Source organism: Nomascus leucogenys, chromosome 16 (assembly GCF_006542625.1).
Source record: "Nomascus leucogenys isolate Asia chromosome 16, Asia_NLE_v1, whole genome shotgun sequence".
In the NCBI taxonomy this organism is placed as follows: domain Eukaryota; kingdom Metazoa; phylum Chordata; class Mammalia; order Primates; family Hylobatidae; genus Nomascus; species Nomascus leucogenys.
The window spans coordinates 4,986,186-5,011,461 of NC_044396.1; the positions used below are offsets into that span (position 1 = coordinate 4,986,186).

The 25,276-nt window shown below is 39.8% G+C and overlaps 1 protein-coding gene and 1 pseudogene across 3 annotated transcripts in view; both read left to right on the forward strand.

Moving 5' to 3' along the window:
* The window catches only part of PPP1R42 (protein phosphatase 1 regulatory subunit 42), a 63,042-nt gene that overhangs the window by 32,804 nt on the left and 4,962 nt on the right, over window positions 1-25,276 (forward strand). Inside the window, exons 7-9 of one of the 3 annotated variants that reach the window (XM_012496074.2) lie at window positions 6,288-6,405; window positions 12,627-12,758; window positions 23,881-24,040. In XM_012496074.2, the coding sequence (XP_012351528.1) occupies window positions 6,288-6,405; window positions 12,627-12,758; window positions 23,881-24,040 (410 nt within the window). The remainder of the gene's footprint in view (window positions 1-6,287; window positions 6,406-12,626; window positions 12,759-23,880; window positions 24,041-25,276) is intronic. The other 2 variants (XM_030795221.1, XM_030795222.1) reach the window with 2 other exon arrangements.
* Window positions 8,961-10,648, forward strand: LOC105737625 (annotated as a pseudogene).

Genomic DNA, 25,276 nt, shown 5'->3' on the forward strand with positions numbered 1-25,276 from the left:
AAGTTATTACTTTTGCTGATAATTTACCATTATCTCTAAAAGTAAAAATTCAAAATTTAAAATTAATATTCAAATGTGTTTTTAAAAGGAACCTTAGTCACACTCATTGTATTATTATAAATATTGTAATAGATTACTCCGTACTATGAAAGTCCTGTTAATCAATATTGCAGATAGATTTTTGTGAAGTATTTTAAACTAAAACGTGTTAGTAATTTGTGTGTATTTACAAATTGTCTTCTTGTAGTCCTGTTCCATCAACTGAATTTATATATCTTTTGGCATAGAAGACACATTTTGTAAGTGACTGCTTTAAGAAAATATGAAAAAATAATGATCCCTTAGGATGGTTAAACAACTTTGAATCTTTCAACCAAGATTCTTGTTTGAGCAGTGAGAAAGGAAGATATTTAAAGGAACACATGTAGCAAGGAAAAGTGCTACCAAGGGACTGAAATTCTTGAGCTCTGTGGAAAGAAAAGAGAGAACTGGGTTTCTGGGAAATATAGGCATTCTGAAACAATGCCATGCCCTAGCTTACTGAGGGTCCTAGAGCCACAAGGGAGTGGCTGCATTAGAGGCTGAGGCACAGGATATAGACCTGTAAGAAGCTAGGTAGCCAAGCAACTTTTGGCCCTCCTGCTGCTTGAGATTTCATTCCCTCTCCTCTCCTCACATCTTTAGACCCACAACTGCCAAGGACTCCTTACCACCAAGATCCTCTAACTCTGCCTTCATCTCTGCTATTCCTTAATCCAAAACTGGTCTAGGGCAGGGATTTCTAAACAGGAGGATACATAAATGGAAAGAAGGGACAGAGGAGGAAATAGAAGAAAAGAGAAGATAGTCTTTCTTTTCTCTCTCTTTCCATGTCTGCAGCACCTCTAATTAGCAACTTCTTCAAAAATGGTTCCATCTTATTTCTCCCTGTAATTCCTGTCCTGCTTCTAGCCTTAGGTCACCTGCCTCTCTCTTGTTAATTCATTCATTCATTCATTTATTCATTCATCTCTTATACATTCATTGAAAACACCTACTATGTGGCAGTACTTGCTAGACAATGGGGGACACAAGAGTGAGCAGAAAACAGACATGATCCATGGCCTTGAGGAATTCTCAACATTCAGGGAAAGAGAAACATTAAGCACATAATCATCCCAAAACAAATATAAAATTGCACAAGTACCACAAAAATGAAGTTATATGGCTCTGCGAGCCTATTATAAGAGAGGGATCTGTCCTAGTTAGAGAGGTCACTAAAGGCTTCTCTAAGGAAGGAACAGCTGAGCTCTGAGAGAAAAGAAACACTTATCAGGCAAATAAAACAGCATGTGCCAAAGTCCTGGGGCAGGTTGGAGCATGGCAAATATGAGGGAAAAGAAGCTGAGATAGTGAAGGTGGAACATAGTGCAGAGGCCAGTGGGTAGATGGGCCACATAGGTCATGAAAGAGAGTTTTGTCTTTATCCTAAGAACAATGAGGAGCCAATGGAGGTGTTTAAGCCAGGAGTGAAGTAACTGAAGATTAGTGGTTTGAAAAGATCTGCATGGCTACAGTGTGAAGAACAGACTGGAAGAGGCCAGGCTAGTTACAAAGTGAGAGATGATGGAAACTTTAATAAGGTAGGGATGGAAATTGAGTGGACAGATTGGAGAGCTGTTTAGGAAGTAAAGTGGGTAAGACTTGGTTGTGAGTTGGATATAGGGAGCATGGGAGAAGGAGAGGTCAAGAGTGATTCCTGGGTTCTTCCCTTGCACAATGAGAAATAAAGAAGTCAAGAGTCAAGTTTGAGAGATCACGAGTTTTGGTAATGTAGGGTTTGAAGTGCCTTTGAAATGTTCCCGAGAAAATGTCAAGTACATAATTGGACATATGAGGCCAGAGCTCAGAAGATAAATAAATGTGAATCTTCAGTGTATTAAGTGGTCACTGAAACTGCCATCATCGACAAGATTGCCTATAGTCAGGAGGGGAGAGAGTACAAAGAAATGCTCAGCTTGGCCTCCCACATAATTTGGTTCTTCCTCTTGTGAATAGATGACCTCTCTTTCTTTAGGGTAACAGAAGTTTGACTATTATCATAAATGTGGCCATTCTTTTTCTATAAAGGGTTTAAGTATAAATAGAGAAGGCAATGGGATACAGGAGGCAAACTTTTTTCTAGCTGTGATTTTACATTCTGCTGTGGTCCAGGGAAGGGAAACAAACACTGTTTGAAAGGAATAAACATAGATTATAGAAAAGGAATCAAGTGAATTGGTCCCCAAGGTTCTCCCACCAGGCACATATGCTCCTGCTCTCCAGTGAGAGCTCTCGCTCTCTGGAAACGTGCTGATGCATTATGGGGAAGACTGTCACTGCGTAGATGTTCTTATAGCATTGCTTTTATTAGTTAGATGTTCTATTAGTTAGATGTTTTATTAGTAGTTGCTTCTATTAGTTAGGTGTTTTATTAGTTAGATGTTCAGTTCTCGGAATGTGGCTGAGATTAGCGGTTTGAAAAGATCCACATGGCTACAATATGGAGAACAGACTGGAAGAGGCCAGGTTAGTTAAGAAGTGAGAGATGGTGGAAACTTTAATAGAGCTTTCCCCAATGTATGAAACAGCCTTTTCATACACTGGGGATTTCTGTAGTCAGAGGTTTGTTACTTGTGGGGTCAGAGATTCATGAAGGATCCATGCAAGAACGTAGAATCACAAAGCCATGAAGGGAGTGGTGACCAGGGTACGATATTCCAAAGAACTGAGACTGGGAAAGTATGTGATTGGCAATGTGTGGATCAGTGATAAGGTTAGCAGGAGTGCCCAGTGGTTGAAGAATCAACCAGCTGTTCTCCACACTATAGCCATGCAGTAGACTAGGCCAACACCAAGTGGGGACCTAGACCAGCAGCAGCAGCAGAAATGCAGAATCTCAGCTTCTGTCTCAGACCTAACAAATCAGAACCTGCATTTAAATAAGATCACTCAGGATTCTTAAGCATATGAAAGTTTGAAAAGCATTAGTCTGGATCAGTCTTCAAGAAGTTTGGCAATGGTAGGTAAGAGACAAAATAAAATCCAGATAAGAGGGAGATACTGGAAATGGAAATGGAAGAGAGAGAAGATCCCAGGAAGAAAATGCTGGGATCAAAAGAACTACTTAACCTGGGGAAAGAGGTGTGACTCTTCCTTTGTTGAGAAAAATGGAAAAGAAGAATGGAAAAGGAAGTGTGAAATCAAAGGCAGATAACTGAGAAAACTTGGTGGATGAATGACCCACTTCTCCCCAGTAAAATTGGTGGCAAGGTCAACCACTGAAGAGAAGGCGAAAGAGAGGTTTTAGGCCAAACAATACTCCATAGTTTAGAAACTCCTTTAACTTACAGGGCTCTAGTTTAAATGACATTTACTTTTGGTTAACATGTCTTTGCATGTTTTTCCTGTACCTCCTTTAAACAGATGTTCATCAATGTATAAAAATTATTAGATACTTTAACAACAATTTACAATAAAACTTTTGCATTTTTACAAGTAGCCCGATGAGGCTAAGTTGAGCCATGAACTTCACTAGGGCCAGCATTATATAGCTTGCTGACACTATTAAGTCAAATAGATATCATGGCTCCAAAAATGTATAAAACTTGAAGAACAAAAAAAAGTTTAATCTTTACCTATGGTTTTTAAGTCTGTAAAGTTTACTAAGTCAATACAATGATCTGAAAAGTTCATCTCAAAGTCAGATATATTAGTGATTTACTTCATTGGTCTTCTGATGACCATTTATCATGAGGTATAGAATCTTCGGTATGAATGAGGGAAATAAAAAACTTGACATGTTTGCCTCTTATATGAATTAAATATCTGATTTATAAGACACAAATGAACAAAATTCTACGGCCTGTCATGTTTTCTCAGTTTCTAATTTATTCAACCTCTGCTCAATATTGATCCTGACAAGCAGAGTGACCCAAAGATAAATTTATTCATTGCACAGTTGAGTCAGGAACAAGCCAAAAATTATAGATTTTCCCAGGCAGATGATGACAGGCAGTCAGAGGGATGACAAATGGCTGTCTTTAGATTTAGTAAGGACGGTTGGTCCAGACATTTCCGATAAAGATTGGAGTATGCTGGTCAAATACAGGTTCATCAGCGGTCATCATTAATGGTAGAGAGAGCATTGCTGTGCTGCAGACGCCTATACAGGAACTTAGGCATCAGCCCTGCGGGGGAAATAGAATTTGCTCCTTAGTATTTTTGCAGCACTCCTCTAAGTGATAGCATGACATGATCATTTATCAAATAGAGACTGTCCAGAAAAGTGTCTGCTTCCTTTAGGAACTTATTGAAGAGCAGGAAAGTGAAAGCTTTTTATTAAAGACAGGAAGGCAATGAACAACCAGAGCGTATCCAAAGGGTAATCGTATTTCAGCACAGGATTAGTTTAGTCTTAAATAAACATACACTGGAGGGAGTATGTCGAAGGTCATTTATCAAGTAAAGAACAATTAACAAAACTCTAAGCACTCTTTTTATCTATATTAATTTAAAGTTCTCTAAGTGTTCTTATTAACTTTTAGATGATGGGCATCGCATTCAACACTGTAAAAAATGTGATGCATAATCCCTTCCTTATAGGTTTTTAGAGTAAGAGAAATACAATGTAACTCTCACGTAAAATAAGATAGTTATGGCTCTATTAAACACTGCCAAACAAATGCTGTTGGAGAAGGCATATTCCAGAGCCCAGAACTGAAGGCTGAGTTATAATTTATGAAGATAACTTTCTTACAAAAAGTCAACTACTTATTTGTCAATAGGTCAAGAAGTTTCTTCTTCCTGACTTAAAATGTTTTTGTTCTCTGTTGACAAAAATTAAGAGAAAGGGAATTAGTTAAGAGGTAGCAGGGCAGGCAAACAGGCAGAGAACTGACACATTTATTACTTTCTTTGTTTCAGGCACTTTATATGCCATGGCAACTAATCTTAATTAACCTCAAGTTATAGATGAAGACATAGATTTGCCTAAGGTCACACAGTAAACAGCAGTGCCAGAAAGTTTAGGATTGCCTTATTTAAAAAAAAAAAAAAAGTCTTATATTTTCACATAAATTACGTATTGGAATCCCTCAAAGTCTAGCGCAGACTAAATTTAGGGTATATATCCAAAGGAAGGGAAATTATTATTTTAAAAGCAACATGTGCACTCCCGTGTTCTTTGCAGCAATATTCACAATAGCCAAGCTTTGGAAACAACCTAAGGGCACTACTTTAGTTGAGTAATTCATTACAGATTAAATGTATCTGATATTAAAAATAAAGAACAGAACTTTGGCCACATATAAGAAATACTCAAAGTATACTTCATTTTCATTAAATAGTAGTTAAGATAAAATACACTTTTTAGAAAGCGGGGAAGGGGAGAAAGCAAGAAATGACAGACAAGGCACTGAGGAAAGAGTGACACTGGATAGGAAAAGAAATCCAAATAGGGACAAAGAGGCTGTGAAAAAAGCAAACTGAGACAGTTAGTTCTTAAATTCCGTTAATCTGTTTTCCTCACATTTATTTGGGTTGTAGACCATGGAATAACTTTATTATTCCTTGAACTATCAGTTAGCTGATTTTCTTCTTATAAGCTATAAAAACATGCAAATATTTATGATATAATGTAAAACAAAATTGTACTCACAGTACAATTATGACAATTAAAAATATGTACCCTCCCAAAAGTCCCTATGCTCAAAAAAGATTAGAAGGATACATAACAACATATTAAAAGTGATCTTTGCATGATAAGCATACAATCGATTTTTTCCCCCTTTCTTCCATTTTTCCCTTTGGTAGGTGTTTGTTTTTTTTTTAACACTTAAAAATGAATATGCATTCTTTGTAAAATAAAAAGCAACAACACATACTCCTTACAATCACAAGGGACTGCTTACTCACTACCCCTTAATTTTCTAATCTGTAAACTTCTATGAGCTACACTAAGAATAGGGCATCTCCTGCAGGAAAAAGTTTTTTCTGAGCTGCAGTGGGGGCCATTTAAGGGAGTATGACAGAGAACAGTTGTGTGGCCCTCAACTTAGGACCTCATTTTTTTGCCTCATCTTCAGTGCCTTCTATTATCAGTATAGATTGTTTTATTCCAAATTTAGTTATTATGCACCTTTTAAGTACCTGGCTCTGGGCTAGAACTCCATGAAAGCAGTAATTACCTTTAAAAACAGTAACTGACATGCTAGAAGTATTGATAAATATGAAATGCTTGTGCTTTGCTTTTTCTTCTCTAATTACAGGATTTGGAGTTTTTACTGAACAAGTTGATGAAGCTGTGGAAAATTGATCTAAATGGAAATCCTGTTTGTCTCAAACCAAAATACAGGGACAGACTGATATTGGTGTCCAAATCACTGGGTACATATTTATATTAATATAATTTTTAAGAGAATGACACCTAGTTAACTTTTTAGTTATTTTACCAGCAAGCTTTCAGAAATATAAATCTGACATCTGGATCTGTGAAAATTGTCAACTTTAAATTCAATATTTTGAATAAGAGCAAAAGTTAAAATTGACAAATAAAGCATGAAAAACATCTGCTGTTCAGAAGTAATTAAAGCACCTGATACTTATTCCTTAAGGAGGATATTTTGCTATTACCAATAAAAATGGTTAGTCATAAATGTGTAGAACTTGCTGACCTTTTGCCAAACTTTTGTTGGCACAAATCCTTTGATGATCCCAAGAGACTCCTTAGCTCTTGGTTCTGTAGATAAAATTGATCAAAGTTTTCATTGCTTGACATTTGCCAAATGTTACCCTAAGAACATACAGGAATTCCTTTCGTTTGATAGGAGAGCTGGGTGAGGAGACCCTTTATGAGATCCTTACAAATAACATTCCTGAATGTGCACCATACCGGGAGAAATGGACAAAAACACTCGATTAATAGTGACCAAGTGACACAGCATCAGAAAGACGGGCAGTGACCTCTCACGAAGGCTATGGGAGTCATTTTATGTTTTTTAGGTTACCCAGTCCTCACCAAATAGAGTGACAATCCACATATCTGGTTTACTTAGCATGAGTGGAAACAAACTTTGTATTGAGAGCAACTTATTAAAATGAAATAAATCTCATAGTTCTATAATCTTGAATTCATTACCTGGCTCCCAGTCTTGAACCATGTTCAAATAAGAACATTTGAGGCCAGGCGCGGTGGCTCACGCCTGTGTTCCCAGCACTTTGGGAGGCCGCAGTAGGTGGATTGCCTGAGGTCAGGAGTTCAAGACCAGTCTGGACAACACGGTGAAACCCCATCCCTACTAAAATACAAAAGAATAGCCAGGGGTGGCAGTGTGCGCATGTAATCCCAGCTACTTGGGAGGCTGAGACAGGAGAATCGCTTGAACCCGGTAGGCAGAGGTTGCAGTGAGCCGAGATCATGCCATTGCACTCCAGCCTGGGCGACGAAGTGAGACACTGTCTCAAAAAAAAAAAAAAAAAAAAAGATCATTTGCTAAAAATGAGATGGAGACAGGTTAACGGAGGCATAGTTTCCTAGTCATTCCTCAGCTCTGTTTGGGACATTAACATGAGGAAGAAGAGATTACAATAAAAGATTTGGAATTTTCGTTCCTTATCTTCATAGTATATTTTTGAAGTATGTATTGATAACATATATCTCATCCAAAAATATACTAACAAGCTATATAATTATTAATAAAAATAGATCTGGAAAGACATCAATAAATATAAGTGGCTGGAAAAACTGAGCATCAAAGAATGACCTTTAGAGTAGAGGCAGGGTTTCACCATGTTGGCCAGGCTGGTCTCGAACTCCTGACCTCAAGTGGTACACCCGCCTTGGCCTCCCAAAGTGCTGGGATTACAGGCATGAGCCACCGGCCCAGCCTGACACCACTGTTAAATTAGGGAGAAAAGGTTGAGGGATGGCTAATTCTAGTTATCACGACTGTGAAAGGATTTACTTTCTATCAGAAAGGCTATGTTTGAGCACAAACGCAGAAGCCTCGCTCTTCGTTCTCGCAGAAGTTTACTTTTGCGCACTTATTCTCCATATGAGGAAAACTGCAAGTAGCCTAATTTCCGCTTCAGGAAGTTAAAGACATTAACTTGGCAGAAATAGGCTTAGACCGGGAAACACAAAGCAAGCAACTTACTTGTTCAGGGAAACTTTTCGGTTCTGCGACGCATGCGCTCTGCCTCCAGGAAAGTGGCAAATATGGCTGCACGAATTGGCGGCCCGGCCCACTCTGGTCACGTGTTGGGAGACAGCGGCGTGGCAGCGGCCATGGCGATAGGGACAACAGGCCTAGGGCAGTCAGAAGGTTTCTGGTTCCGGTTTAACTTTCGGCCTCCGTCTGGGGGCTGAAGTTTGTGAGCTGTAGTATGGAGTCCCATTTGAGCTATTGTTCTCTTTTTCCTGAAAAATGGCACTAAGAGGGAGCTGGATGAGCTGAAACCATGGATCCTTTCATAGTCGTTGATAACTAGAATTAGCCACTCTTCCTTAACCTTTTCTTCCTGATTTATCAGTGATGTCAGGCCGGGCGCGGTGGCTCATGCCTGTAATCCCAGCACTTTGGGAGGCTCCAAGGTGGGTGAGAAGACAGTGAAGAGGGTGCTGGGTTTCTCAGAGCCTACAGTGGTCACAGCAGCATTGAACTGTGTGGGGAAGAGCATGGACAAGAAGAAGGCAGCCGATCATCTGAAACCTTTTCTTGATGATTCTACTCCCCGATTTGTGGACAAACTGAGGCTGTAGGAGGAAGGCAGAAGCTCTAGGCATTCCAAGTCTAGCAGTGACGGAAGCAGAAAACGAAAGCTAAAGAAGGTGTTTGGTGATGACTCTTGAGATCTCCAAGGAATCATCAGGAGTAAAGAAGCAGCAAATACCCCGTTTTGAGGAGGTGGAAGAAGAGCCAGAGGTGATCCCTGGGCCTCCATCAGAGAGTCCTGGCATGCTGACTAAGCTCCACATCAAACAGATGATGGACGCAGCAAAATGACAAATCGAGGAGAGGAAAAAACAGCTGCGCTTCATTAGCCCCCCTACACCTCAGCCAAAGACTCCTTCTTCCTCCCAACCAGAGCGACTTCCAATTGGCCACACTATTCAGCCCTCCCAGGCTGCCACTTTCATGAATGATGCCATTGAGAAAGCAAGGAAAGCAGCTGAACTATAAGCTCGACTCCAAGCCCGGCTGGCACTGAAGCCAGGACTCATCAGCAATGTCAACATGGTGGGCCCAGCTAATCTTCACTGACATGGGCATTGCTCCCCCAAAGGGGGAGTTAAAAGACCAAATTAAACCTACACCACTGATCCTAGATGAGCAAGGGTGCATTGTAGATGCAACAGACAAGGAGATTGAGCTGACACACTGCATGTCTACTCCTGCCAATATTCGTGCTGTTCCCTCTTCAGAGGGAACCATTCAAGCAACAGCTAAAAAAAAGCCATCAGAAGACATGGAGTCCAATGCCTTTTTTGACCCCGAGTCTCCACTGTCGCTTCCCAGCGCCAGAAACGCACGTTTAAATTCCATTGCAAGGGCAAATTTGAGAAGATTGCTCAGCGATTAAGGACAAAGGCTCGACTGGAGAAGCTTCAGGCAGAGATTTCACAAGCAGCTCAAAAAACACATCCATACTTTGACTAGGCTTGCCCTCATTGCTCCTAGGAAGGAGCTAAAGTAAGGAGATATTCCTGAAATTGAGTGGTGGGACTCTTACATAATCCCCAATGGCTTTAACCTTACAGAGGAAAATCCCAAGAGAGAAGATTATTTTGGAATCACAAATCTTATTGAACATCCAGCCCAGCTCAATCCTCCAGTCGACAATGACACACCAGTTACTCTGGGAGTGTATCTTACCAGAAGGAACAGAAAAAACTTCAGAAACAGACAAGGAGGGAAGCACAGAAGGAACTACTAGAAAAAGTCAGGCTGGGCCTGATGCCTCCTCCAGAACCAAAGTGAGAATTTCTAATTTGATGTGAGTATTAGGAACAGAAGCTGTTCAAGACCCCACGAAGGTAGAAGCCCATGTCAGAGCTCAGATGGCAAAAAGAAAGAAAGTGCATGAAGAGGCCAACTCTGCCTGAAAACTCACAGCAGAACAGAGAAAGGTCAAGAAAGTTTAAAAGCTTAAGACATTTCACAGGGGGTACACATATCTGTATATGGAGTTAGAAATGTGAGCACCCCAGCCAAGAAGTTCAAGACTGAGATGGAGTTAGAAATTTAGCACCCCAGCCAAGATGTTCAAGATTGAGGCCAATGCTGGGCAACTGTACCTGACAGGGGTGGTGGTACTGCATAAGGGTGTCAACGTGGTAGTAGTGGAAGGGGGCCCCAAGACCCAGAATAAATTTAAGCATCTTATGCTGCATCGGATAAAGTGGGATGAACAGACATCTAACACAAAGGGAGATGATCATGAGGAATCTGATGAGGAAGCTGTGAAGAAAACCAACAAATGTGTACTATTCTGGGAGGGTACAGTCAAAGACCGGAGCTTTGGAGAGATGAAGTTTAAACAGTGTCCTACAGAGAACATAGCTCATGAGCATTTCAGAAAGCATGGGGCTGAACATTACTGGGACCTTGCACTGAGTGAATCTGTGTAGAGTCCACTGATTGAGACTACTGCAAGCCCTTGCCTCTCCCCTCTTGCCTTTGTCTCTTCTGTCCTCCCACTTACTCTGTTTCCCAACCCACTCCCACTTGTATGATCCCAGAACTTTGCCAAGCAGACATTGGGACAAAGGGAGAATATCTTGCTCCCTTCCCCAGTCAGCCTGGTGTTGCCCTTTATTCCCCTTATGTGCATATGATTAAAGAGTTTTTTAAAATAAATAATAAAAAAGAATGACCTTTATTGTAAAGTTATAAGTACTAAGACGTTTGACAATTTCTTATGGTTTGGAGAGTACTAGCTAGTTTAGTGAAAAAAAAGTACATGAAATAAGATATGGAGACAGTTTTACTTCTAGATTCTATGGTTCTAGTTTATATTCTTTGTTTCAACATTTTGTTTTGTACTTTGGGTATAACACAATATTATGGCTCATGTTTAAGTGGTAGTGTTAATATTTTCAGCAGTACAACTAATATTTTATCAGAATATTGTCATTACCCCTGAAAGAATGTGTGATCTAATAAATTTTACTACATCCTTTCTACATTCTGGGATCTGGTGGATTACATGGATAATGAGAGAAACTATCTAACTTTCAAAACTACTATACATAAATTTTATTAGAAAAAATCTATCAAGCAGAGTCCTATGGAAAGAAAGAAAAAAATTTTGAAGAAAAAAATCATCCTTCTATTAAATGAAGGTCATCTGTATTCATGTAATTAAAGAAACAGTATAGGCAGTATAAAATATCCTATAATAAGGGAATTGTTCAATATTTTATAATATATCCTTAAACAACAGAACACCAGCCATTAAGGAAACATAAGCCATATTTAAGGAAAAACATGGTAAAATGTTCACAACACAATATTAATAAGCAGGATGCAAAACTAATATAGAGGATTCCAATTTTATATACATATATGGAAAATAAAAACATGCTAAGAAATATACAAAAATGTTATCAGTGATTATTTCTCATTGGGAAATAATTTTTTTATTTTTTGTGTGTTTTCCAAATGTCTTACAACATGCAAAAATTATTTGTATAATTTATGAAGCGCAATTTCTATCACACCTCTGTAATCCCAGGGCTTTGGGAAGCCAAGGTGAGAGGATCGTTTGAGGCCGGGAATACAAGAGCAGCCTGGGCAACATAGTGAGATCCCATCTCTAAAAAAAAAAAAAAAGTTTTTAATTATCCAGGCATGGTGGCACATGGCTATTGTTCTAGCTACTCGGGAGGTTAAGGCAAGAGGATCACTTAAGCTGAGGAGTTTTGAGGTTGCAGTGAGCTAAGATCATGCCACTGCGTTCCAGCCTGGGTGACAGAGTGAGATCCTGTCTCAAAAATAAATAAATAAACAAACATAATAAGGGGTATGGTCAGGTACGGTGGCTCATGCGTGTAATCCCAGCACTTTGGGAGGCCAAGGCAGGCGGATTGCTTAAGCTCAGGAGTTCCAGGCCAGCCTGGGCAACATGGCAAAACCTTGTCTCTACTAAAAATACAAAAAAATAGTTGGGGATGGTGGTGCACACCTGTGGTCCCAGCTACTCGGGAGGCTGAGGTGGGAGGATCACTTGAGCCCCAGGGGGCAGACGTTGCTGTAAGCCAAGATCACTCCATGCACTCCGGCCTGGATGACAGAGCAAGACCTTGTCTCACACAAAAAAAAAAAAAAAAAAAGAAGGGGGATAATAATTACAGAGCCTTTTAATGTTTTATTTAATGATATTTCCATTGTTTATAACAAGCACATATTCTTTTTGGAATCAGAAAAAAGTCTATAAATAAAATCTCAACAAAAGTACATGCGTTGTATAATTAATGTATTTTAAAAACAAATTTATTTCAGTCTATGGTGTAACTTAAGTTTCTGTGCTCTGAACCAGAAGTGCATATTTTGACTTATGTTTATATGTATATACTGTATTTTTTAAATGTATGTATTTTTCTCCAGAATTTCTTGATGGAAAAGAAATTAAAAATATAGAAAGACAATTCCTAATGAATTGGAAAGCATCCAAAGATGCCAAGAAAATCAGCAAAACAAGGAGCAGTAAAAATGAGGATGCAAGCAATTCACTCATAAGTAAGCACTCTGTCACTCATTAGGTGACTGCTCTTCTAGCAAAGGAAATATTCTAGGCAACAAAAAAATGCCAACAAATAAAATGGTTTTTGTTTAGTTTTTTGTTGTTGTTTTATGGGGTTTTTAAAAACTTATTTACTTAGTTGTACATAAGGACAATTTGTCTTGTATTGGAAATTTCACCTATAATGTTTATGTAAATGGTAGCCACTATGAACAACAGCTGTGTTTGGTTTTGTGTAACCATAGAGCCATAAGGGTGGGGAAAAATGTATAATTGTATACCTGGCAAAAGTGCATGATATCAGCTATGTAAATTGTGAAACCTAAGCCACTAGTATATTTGTTAAGTAACAGTGCAAAAAGGCCAGGCACAGTGGCTCACGCCTGTAATCCCAGCACTTTGGGAGGATGAGGCGTGTGGATCACCTGAAGTCAGCAGTTCAAGACCATCCTGGCCAACATGATGAAACCCTGTCTCTACTAAAAATACAAAAAATTAACCAGGCGTGGTGACAGGCACCTGTAATCCCAGCTACTCAGGAGGCTGAGGCAGGAGAATCGCTTGAACCCAAGAGGCGGAGGTTGCAGCGAGCCGAGATCGCGCCATTGCACTCCAGCCTGGGCAACAAGAGCAAAACCCCATCTCAAAAAAAAAAAAAAAGGTGCAAAAATCACATTTTTCATCAGGATAGAAAATAAAAATATATCACGACCACATCTGTGGACTGTCCCCCTTCTTATGCACATACTCCAACACCTGAAAATTTGGATTATAATATACCTAAAGTTGTGTTACAAAGGACATACCAACCTCCCTTGCCTAACTAATGCAACAAAATGTAACTAAGAGTAATGTGTAACAGTTATCTTCATTTTGGAGCATCCAAGAACTGACTAGTCTGGCCAGGCACGGTGGCTCATGGCTGTAATCCCAGCACTGTGGGAGGCCGAGACAGGCGGATCACCTGAGGTCAGGAGTTCAAGACCATCCTGGCCAACATGGTGAAACCCCATCTCTACAAAAATACAAAAATTAGCCAGGCATGATGGCAGGTGCCTGTAATCCCGGCTACTCGAGAAGCTGAGGCAGGAGAACCACTTGAACCCGGGAGGTGGAGGTTGCAGTGAGCCGAGATTGCGCCATTGCACTCCAGCCTGGGTGACAGAACAAGACTCCGTCTTAAAGAAAAAAAAAAAAAGAACTGACCACAGATTTTGTAGCCCATGACATTGCGATGAGCCCCTTCCTCCTTTCCATGATAGTGTTTGAATGCTAATGTTCTTGTTCTACAACTGACTAAGGGAAGGGATAAGGACATAGTGAAGGGGCTAGGCCAGGGAAATAGGAAAAGGGAAATGGGGACACTGTAGTGAGGCTTTATGCACAGATAGCATATCCTAGGAGCTCTGTCACTCTAGGACATGGTGTCTGACACGAGGAGGAGCACGGGTGGAGAGGCATGGAGCTCTAGTGATTTTGCCGTATCATGTTCACTGAATACGAACTATGGGCCAAGCATGGTGGTTCACACCTGTAGTTCCAGCACTTCGGGAGGCTGAGGTGGGAGGATAATTTGAGCCTAGGAGTTCAAGATCAGCTTGGGCAACATAGTGAAACCTCATCTATACAAAAAATATTTTAAAATTAGCCAGGCATGGTGGCATGTGCCTGTCATCCCAACTACTTGGGAGGCTGAGGGAGGACGATCACTGGAGCCTGGGAGATCAAGGCTGTAGTGAGCGTGATTGTGCCACTTCACTCCAGCCTGGGAACAGAGCAAGACCCCATCTGAAAAAAATAAAGAATATAAATTATGGAAAATCATTAAGTAGAATGGGACTTTCTTAGTTGATAATATACTCATGAGTATATTGCAATATACTGTGTTGCAATGTGAATTTCTCAAGATCTGAAACTTCTAAAATAGTCAGAAGGCATTTTTCCTCTGTTCATTCCTGGCTGGCTGTGAAGGGCAGAACTAGACCTAGGGTAAGGATTCTAGTATTTTACATATTTTCAGTATTACACCAAAGATGTCACTTTTAAAATATTTAATACCAGCCCTCACCCCAGAATTGGGCCAATTCTAAAAATAATGTAGTTTCTTTCATTTTAACTGATTTCAAAAATTCTTCCTAATTTAGGGACAACTACATTAATTAATTGTTAACTTCAATGAAATTTGACAAAATAATAATATGTCTTTAAATTTACAACTTAAAAAAAATTATAGTCTACTAACCAAAGCAATCTATACAACGCAATCCCTATAAAAATACCAATGACATTCTTCACAGAAATAGAAAAAAAATCCTAAATTGTGTGTGGAACCCCAATAACCAAAGCAATACTGAGCAAAACCAACAAAGCCAGAGCCACCACACTACTAGACTTCAAGATATACAACAAAGCTATAGTAACCAAAACACCATAGTACTGGTATAAAAACAGAAACATAGACTAGTAGAACAGAATAGAGAACCCAGAAACCAATCCACTTAGCTACAGCCAACTGATTTTTGACAAAGGTGCCAAGAACATACATTGTATCACAGCTCACTACAGCTTCCATCTCCCAGGCTCAAATGATCCTCCTGCCTCAGAACTCCCAAGTAGCTGAGATGACAGGTGTGTGCAACCATAACTGGCTAATTTTAAAATATTTTTTGTAGAGATGAGGTCTCACTGTGTTGCCCAAGCTAATCTTGAAATCCTCAGCTCAAGCTATCCTCCTCTTCAATAAATGGTGATGGGAAAACTGGATATCCATATGCAGAAGAATGAAACTAGACCCCCAGCTATCACCCTATGCAAAAATCAACTCAGTATGGATCAAAGACCTAAATATAAGACCTGAAACTATAAAACTACTAGAAGAAAACAGAGGAAATGCTTCAGGACATTGGTCTGGGAAAAGATTTTATAATAGAACCTCAAAAGTACAGGCAACGAGAACAAAAATAAATGAGTGGGATTATGTCAAACTAAAAAGCTTCTGCACAGCGAAGGGAAGAGTGAAAAGACAACCTATAGAATGGGAAAAATATCTGTAAACTATTTATCTGACGGGATTATTATTCAGAATATACAAGAAACTGAAACATCTCAACAGCAAAAAAACAACAATCCAGTTTTAAAATGGGCAAAGGATCTGAACAGACATTTCTGAAAAGAAGACATACAAATGGCCAACAAATAAAAGATATGCCCAGTATCACTTAATCATCAGGAATGCAAATCAAAACCACAGTGAGCTGTCATCTCATCCCAGTTAGGATGGCTATTAACAAAAAGACAAAAAATAACAACAGCTGGCCAGGCACAGTGGCTCACGGCTGTAATCTCAGCACTTTGGGAGGCTGAGGTGGGTGGATCACTTGAAGTCAGGAGTTCAAGAACGGCCTGGCCAAGATGGTGAAACCCTGTCTCTACTGACAATACAAAAATTAGCCAGGCGTGGTGGTGCACACCTGCAATCCCAGCTACTTGGAAGGCTGAGGCACGAGAATCGCTTGAACCCAGGAGGAGGACATTGGCAGTGAGCTGAGATCGCACCACTGCACTCTAGCCTGGGTGACAGAGCGAGACTTAGTCTCAAAAAATAAAAATCAAATGCTGGTGATATGGTTTGGCTGTGTCCCCACCCAAATCTCATCTTGAATTGTAGCTTCCATAATTCCCATGTGTTGTGGGAGGGGCCTGGTGGGAGATAATTGAATTATGGGGGCGGTTTCTCCCACACTGTTCTCGTGGTAGTGGATAAGTCTCATGAGATCTGATGATTTTGTAAGGAGTTTCCCCTTTTGTCTGGCTCTCATTCTCTCATCTGCCACCACGTAAGACGTGCCTTTTGCCTTCTGCCATGATTGTGAGGCCTCCCCAGCCATGTGGAACTGTGAGTCCATTAAACCTCTTTTTCCTTATAAATTACCCAAGTCTCAGGTATGTCTTTATCAGCAGCATGAAAATGGACTAATACAGCTGGTGAGGATGCAGAGAAAAGGGAGCTCTCTTATACACCGTTAGTGGGAATGTAAAGTTGTACAACCACTATAGAGAACAGAATGGAGGTTCCTCAAAAAACTACAAATAGGGGGCTGGATGTGGTGGCTTACAACTGTAATCCCAGTGCTTTTGGAGGCCAAGGCAGGAGTATGAGTTGAGACTAGGAGATCAAGACCAGCCTGGGCAACAAAGCAAGACACCATCTCTTCAAAAACATTATTTTTAAAATTAGCAGCCACGCGAGGTGGCTCATGCCTGTAATCCCAGCACTTTTGGAGGCCAAGGCAGGTGGATCACTTGAGGTCAGGAGTTCAAGACCAGCCTGGCCAACATGGTGAAACCCCTTCTCTACTAAAAATACAAAAATTAGTCAGGCATGGTGGTGCACACCTGTAGTCTCAGCTACTGGGGAGGCTGAGACAGGAGAATCTATTGAACCTGGAAGGCGGAGGTTGCAGTGGGCCAAGATCATGCCATTGCACTCCAGCCTGGGAAACAGAGCAAGACTCCATCTCAAAAAAGAAAGAAAGAAAATTAGCTCAGTGTGGTAGTACACACCTGTAGTCCCAGCTACTCAGGAGGCTCAGGCAGGGGGATTACTTGAGCCCAGGAGTTTGAAGCTGCAGTGAGCTATGATCACGCCACTGCACTCCTGGACAACAGAGCAAGACCCTGTCTCTTAAAAAAAAAAAGCAAGAGTGGGCACGATGGCTCACACCTGTAATCCCAGCACTTTGGGAGGCCGAGGCAGGTGGATCATAGGTCAGGAGTTCAAGATCAGCCTGGCCAAGATGGTGAAACCTCGTCTCTACTAAAAATACAAAAAAAATTAGCTGAGCGTGGTGGCACACGCCTGTAATCCCAGCTATTCGGGAGGCTGAGGCAGAGAATTTCTTAAGCCTGGAAGGCGGAGGTTGCAGTGAGCTGAGATCACACAACTGCACTTCAGCCTGGGTGACAGAGCAAGACTCCGTCTCAAAAAAAAAAAAAACACAAAACAAACAAAAACCTACAAATAGAACTACCAGATTTAGCAATCCCACTATTGACCATCTATCTAAAGGAAAAGAAATCAGTGTATCAAGGAGACATCCACACCCTCATGTTTGTTGCAGGAGTATTCACAATAGCCAAGATACAGAATTGCCCTAAGTGTCCAACAGATGAATGGATAAAGAAAATGTGGTATGTATACACAATGGAATACTATTCAACTATAAATAAGAATGAAATCCTGTTAATCCTGTTATTCACAACAACATGGATGGAAATGGGGGACATTATGTTAAGTGAAATAAGAAACATAAAGTGAAACAGGGCATGTTCTCATCTGTGAAAGCTAAAAAAAAAAAAAAAAAAACCAAAAAGTTGATCTCATAGAATTAAAAAGTAGAACGAGGATACTACAGACTGGGAAGGGCAGAGGGAATAAGGCAAGGGAAGAGAGAGATTTGGTAAAGGTTACAAAATTACAACCAGATACACGGAATAAACTTTAGAGTTCTATAGCAGCTGTCCCCAACCTTTGTAGCACCAGGGACTGGTTTTGTGGAAGACAGTTTTTCCATGGACCAGAAGTGTGGTGGAAGGGGATATTGTTTTGGGATGATACAGGTACATTACATTTCTTGTGCACTTTATTTCTTTTTTTTTTTTTTTTTGAGACAGAGTCTCGCTCTGTCGCCCAGGCTGGAGTGCAGTGGTGCAATGTCGGCTCACTGCAAGCTCCGCCTCCCGGGTTCACGCCATTCTCCTGCCTCAGCCTCTCCGAGTAGCTGGGACTACAGGCGCCCGCCACCACGCCTGACTAATTTTTTGTATTTTTAATAGAGACGGGGTTTCATTGTGGCCTCGATCTCCTGACCTCATGATCCGCCCGCCTCGGCCTCCCAAAGTGCTGGGATTACAAGCGTGAGCCACCGTGCCCGGCCCACTTTATTTCTATTAACATTGCACTGTAATGTATAATGAAATCGTAATTCACCATAACGTAGAGTCAGCGGGAGCCCTGAGCTTTTTTTCCTACAACTAGATGATCCAATCTGGGAGTAATGGGAGACAGTGACAGATCATCGGGCATTAGATTCTCATAAGGAGTTCACAACCTAGATCCCTCACATGCACAGTTCACAACAGGGTTCGTGTTCCTATGAGAATCTAATGCTGTAGCAGATCTGATAGGAGGCAGAGCTCAGGTGGTAATGCGAGTTATGGAGAGCAGCTGTAAATACAGATGAAGCTTCACTCGCTCACCTGCCACTCACCTTCTGCTGTGCGGCCCAGTTTCTAATAGGCCACAGACCAGGACCATTGGGGTTGGGGACCCCTGCACTATAGGATGACCGTAGTTAACAATCATATATAGTTTCAAATAGCTAGAAGGAGAATATTGAATGTTCCCAACACAAAGAAATGATAAATGTTTGAGATGATATATATGCTAATTTCCCTGATTTGATCACTATACATTATATGTATTGCAACATCACTATGTACCCTATAAATATGTACAATTATGTCTCAACTAAATTTTTTTAAATTAGCCATTTAATTTTCCCAAAACAGTCCTTATTAATCTCTTTATAATCTAGTGTGAGCCCCAACTAACAAAAACAATTTTTTTTTTTTTGATAGAGTATCTCTCTGTCACCCAGGCTGGAGTGCAGTGGCACGATCTCAGCTCATTGCAACCTCTGCCTCCCAGGTTCAAGCAATTCTCCTGCCTCAGCCTCCCTAGTAGCTGGGATTACAGGCGTGTGCCACCACACCTGACTACTTTTTGTATTTTTAGTAGATGGGATTTCACCATGTTGGCCAGGCTGGTCTTGAACTCCTGAACTCAAGTGATCCACTCACCTCGGCCTTCCAAAATCCTGGGATTACAGGTATGAGCCACTGCACCCCGCCCAAAAACAATGTTTAAAGTCATATAGATAAATTAACAACAAACTATCTGAAAAGAAATTATGAAAATAATCCCATTTACAATAACAACAAAAGAATAAAATACCCAGGAATAAATTTAATTAAGGAGGTGAAAGACATATGCTGAAAACTACAAAACATTGATGAAAAAAATTAAACAAGACATCTTCTGCAATGTCTGCTTATAAATTTTAAAAGAAATTAAACAAGACACAAATGAAAAGACACCTCATGTTAATGAACTGAAGACTCAATATTGTAAAATATCCATAAGACCAAAAGTGATCCACAGATTCATTGCAATTTCTATCAAAATCCCAATGGCATTTTTTATATAAATAGAAAAAAGCAATTCTAAAATTCATATGGAACCACTGAAGACCACAAATAGCCAAATCAATCTTAAGAATGAAGAACAAAGCTGAAGGCATCACATTTCTTAATTTTGAAATATATTACATAGATATAGTAATCAAAACAGTATGGTACTGGCAGAAGAGAGACATATAGAGAAATGGAACAGAATAGAGTGCCCAGGAAAAAAATCCATGCATATGTAGTCAACTGATCTTTGACAAGGTGCCTAGACTACACAATGGGGAAAGAAAAGTCCCTTAAACAAATAGTGGTTTTTGTTCCTCCAAAGAAGACATACAAATTTCTCCAAAGAAGACATACAAATGGCCAACAGGTATATGAAGAAATACTCAATGTCAGTAATCATCAGGGAAATGCAAATCAAAATAGATATGAGCTATCACCTCACACCTGTCAGGATGGCTTTTTTTTTTTTTTTCGAGACAGAGTTTTACTCTTGTTGCCTAGGCTGGAGTGCAATGGCATGATCTCAGCTCACTGCAACCTCCGCCTCCTGGGTTCAAGCAATTCTCCTGCCTCAGCCTCCCGAGTAGCTGAGATTACAGGCATGTACCACCACACCTGGCTAATTTTGCATTTTTAATAGAGATGGGGTTTCGCCATATTGGTCAGACTGGTCTCCAACTCCTGAACTCAAGTGATCCACCTGCCTCGGCCCCCCAAAGTGCTGGTATTACAGACAAGAGCCATTGTGCCCAGATGGCTATTATTTTAAAAAAGGCAACACGTGTTACAGAGGATGTGAAGAAACTGGAACCTTTGCACACTGTTGGTGGGAATGTAAAATGGTGCAGCCACTATAGCAAACAGTATGAACATTCCTCAAAAAGTTAAAAATAGGACTGCCATATGACCCAACAATCCCACTTATGGATATTTATCCAAAAGAATTGAAATCAGGATTTCCAAGAGACATCAGTACTCCTATGTTCATTGCAGCACTATTCGCAATAGTCAAGATGTGGAAACAAGGTACACAGACATTGGACAGATGAATAGATAAAGGAAGTATATATTAAATGGAACATAAAGCACTACTCAGCTTTACAAAGAGAGGAAATTCTGCAATATGTGACAACATGGGTGAGCCTTGAGGATATTATGCTAAGTGAAATGAGCCAGGTCAAAGAAAGACAAATACTGATTCAACTTATATAAGATACCTAAAATAGTTAAATTCATAGACTCAAAGAGTGGAGTGCTATTGCCAGCAGCTGAGGGGAGGAAAGGGAGACTTACTAATCAATGGGCATAAAGTTTCGGCCAAAGAAGATGAATAAACTCTAGAGATCTACTATACGACATTGTACCTACGGTAAAAAAAAAAAAAATGTACATTTAAAACTTTGTTAAGAGGGTAGATTTTGGCTGGGCGTGGTGGCTCACGCCTGTAATCTCAGCACTTTGGGAGGCTGAGGCAGTCAGATCACTTGAGGTCAGGAGTTCAAGACCAGCCTGGCCAATATGGTGAAACCCCATCTCTACCAAAAATACAAAACAATTAGCTGGGTGTGGTGGCATGCCCCTGTAGTCCCAGTTACTTGGGAGGATGAGGCAAGAGAACTGCTTAAACCTGGGAGGCAGAGGCTGCAGTGAGCCAAGATGGCACCACTGCACCCCAGCCTGGGTGACAGAGCAAGACATCGTCTCAAAAAACAAAACAAAACAAAAAAAAAAAAGGAGGGTAGATCTCATGTTAAATAGTTTTGCTACAATTTTTTAAAGTCCATATAGAATGTTACAGTATGTAAGCTTCATTTCAGACCTTGTGGTAGTTGCTGTTATGATAATTATTAATAATTTAAAATGGAAAGCACTCAGAATTAGAAGGCAAAGAAGAGGGGGCAAGGGAAGAAAAAAGAACTGACATTTACTGTGCTAAACATTTCAGATATTTACACACATTATTGCATTTAATCATTATAACCTGTGAGGCAGAAGATCATTATATGCATTTTGCAGATGAGAAAGTTCAGTTTCAGAAAATGAAGTGACTTGTCTTGAGTTCACAAAGCTAGCAGGGGGCACAGGCTAAATTAAGCTGGGATATAAGGACAATTAATGTTCTAAAGCAATAATGCTCTACTTAGAAATTCACTTCAATTTGGTGGGAATTTGGGAAAATAACAGATGTGGAAATATGTGATATGTAAACAATTTTTATAACTAAAAAGGAGCTAGAGGAAATAGGATAATACAACAAATTTCAAAATTTTAAAAGGAGTACTCAAATAGATTACATAATTTACTATATTGAAAAATGGTCTTGGCCGGGTGCGGTGGCTCATGCCTGTAATCCCAGCACTTTGGGAGGCTAAGGCGGGCAGATCACCTGAGGTCAGGAGTTCAAGACCAGCCTGGCCAACATGGTGAAACCCCGTCTCTACTAATAGTACAAAGATTAGCCGGGTGTGGTGACGGGCGCCTATAATCCCAGCTACTAGGGAGGCTGAGGCAGGAGAATCATTTGAACCCAGGAGGCAAAGGCTGTAGTGAGCCAAGATCGTGCCACTGCACTCCAGCCTGGGTGACAAGATGACACTCTGTCTCAAAAAAAAATGGTCTCTAAAATCAATTAAAATAAAATTTAAAGTGGACACACTGAGTAGCTGCAGCAGAAAATTTTCTGAGCTTTTCTCAGGAGTACTTGGTTATTCTTCGTTGGCCATTTGTAGGTCCTCCCTACCCTTTGCCCATATTTGCCATCCCCATCCAAACAGATGGTACAAACCTGGAACTCTCAGGCTTAAAAGCAGTGACATCCCTGTACACATGTATGTAATATATAATAACCCTATCCTTTTGTATATGTCCAATAGCATACTATATGGTCTTTATGCAAAGACTCTTTTATAACTGTGCAAGAGAAAGGGAAAGCATAAATTAAAATCTAGAAAATATACTATGTATTTTCAAAATCTACAGTATACCTACCTTTCAGGTCTTTAGAAGAGTTAAGACGAACCTTTTAAAGGCACCTCTGTACAACCAAATATATTGTAAGGGAACAGGAATTCTTAAAAAGATGGTAATAATTTTTGTATTTCCTAATCTTTTATGCATTTTGATAGCCTTGTAAATTTGGAGCTCTATATTGGGGATTATGGTAAAATTATAGGAATTATTATAACCTCTAACTTCAAGGATCTTACAATTTAAAAATCTTATCCTAAGTATAGCCATATAGCTATATAACACAAAATTGTAAACATACTTTAATATCTTAATAAAATCCAAAATATACTCACATCTTTTAGCACTTTCTTTTATAGCACTTCTATAGAAAAATTCATAACAAACATTTAATAAACATTTATTAAGCACCTTGAATATGTCCAAGAATATGCCAGCCACTGTGAAAATAGGGCTGTCCCCACTTAAAAGGAAATTACTGCTGGAAAGGGAGGAGGATCTGAAAGCAGGTAAATGATTTGGAATGTTAAGTGCCAGAATAAAGGTATGGACATATCCCCAAAACGATACACGACTAATTTACTCCCTACAAGTTAAACAATTTGAAAAAATAAACTAACTCAGAACGGTAAAATTAAGGGCAGTTAATATTTATATTAATGTTGGCACGCTCATTTTATTTTATTTTTAAGAGTTGACCATGAACTTTCCTGTATAGGTTTTTGTATATGAAAGTCTGTGCTATTTTTTCCTTGGGTTATTAATTTTATTACTAGTTTTCCTGTGTATTCATTTAGCTTTATTTAATTTTTAGATAATCTAATATTGTTATACCCTTTTTTACAATTTAGTTATTAATTTCAAAGCAGAATGCTTTTATTTCTTTGTGTGCTACAGGTAACTTCAAAACAATGCATCACATAGTTCCTTTTTATTACCCACAGGTGGGTAAGCCAAAATTAGTCTTTTTCTCTGAAATACAGAGATACCCTGTAAATGGAAATGCATCTCCAGAAAGTTCCCGAGAAGATTACACTAAAATTATTGAAGAGATGGGGTAGGTTCTTTCAAATATTTATGTGACTTTATCTTTTTGGTGGGAAGGAGACATCTTCACAGTAAACAAAGAGGAACAGAGGCCATCCAATCTGTCTCCTAGTTCTTTGTTCTCAATCCTTTTTGGCCAAACATACAAAGAAAGAAAAAAAAGTTCATTGTTGGTCTGCCCAAACAGTCAGAAAGTTACAATGGGAAGGGGTGTTTCCAGAAGACTTGGGAGTTAGACTGGATACACCCACTGAGGTAAGGTAGGGGACTCAGGAAGGTCCCAGAGGCAGTAGGTAAAGATGTCTCAGTGATCAGGGATTCTGTCAAAGGAGCCTGAGGCCTAGCTGATGATGAGTAGTCCACCAGTGGGTGGGCGACTTCAGAGCATATGGTTGCAGAAAGTCCAGAGGCCTACAGAATTAGGCTACTTTCACCACTTCTACAAACGAGATTTTTAAGCTGTTGTCTCTGAAGGAGGCAGAAGTTTCTCCTGATGAGGAAAAATTTGCTTTTTGGTTTAAAAAGGTATTGCTTTGATGGAAAAATAAACCAGAGCTGGGGACAGTGGTTCACGCCTGTAATCCCAGCATTTTGGGAGGCTTAGGTGGGCAGATCATTTTAGTCCAGGAGTTCAAGACCAGCCTGGCCAACATGGAGAAAGCCATTCTCTACAAAAAAAAAAATACAAAAATTAGCTGGACATGGTGGTGCATGCCTTTAGTCCCAGCTACTTTGGAGGCTGAGGTGGGAGGGTCACTTGAGCCTGGGAGACAGAGGTTGCAATGAGCTGAGATCGCTCCACTGCACTCCAGCCTGGGCAACAGAGTGGGACCACACCTCAATAAATTAAATAAATAAATACCCATACCAGAAAGTAACTTCATTTATATATAAAACATGAGACATCTGCCATATGCTGGGCAACACTGAATATAAAAACTCAAATAAGATAATCCTGATCTCAAATATTTTACCACAAGCTAGCTGGGGAGTCAAATATGATATAATTACTCTATAGTGTGATAAATGCTATGGGCTTTAAAAACCAGATCCTAATACATCTTATAAATTTTGCATTAAACTTATTTTTTCATTTATAATCAATATAATGATTGCTCTATTGATCCTTCCAACCCAATCAGATTAGTGATCGCAATATACTAAAGGCCAATAGCATATTTCATTGAGAAAGTAAACAGAGCCAGGGGACATACTTTGGAATCGTTTTCCTTTTCCCAGAACTGCC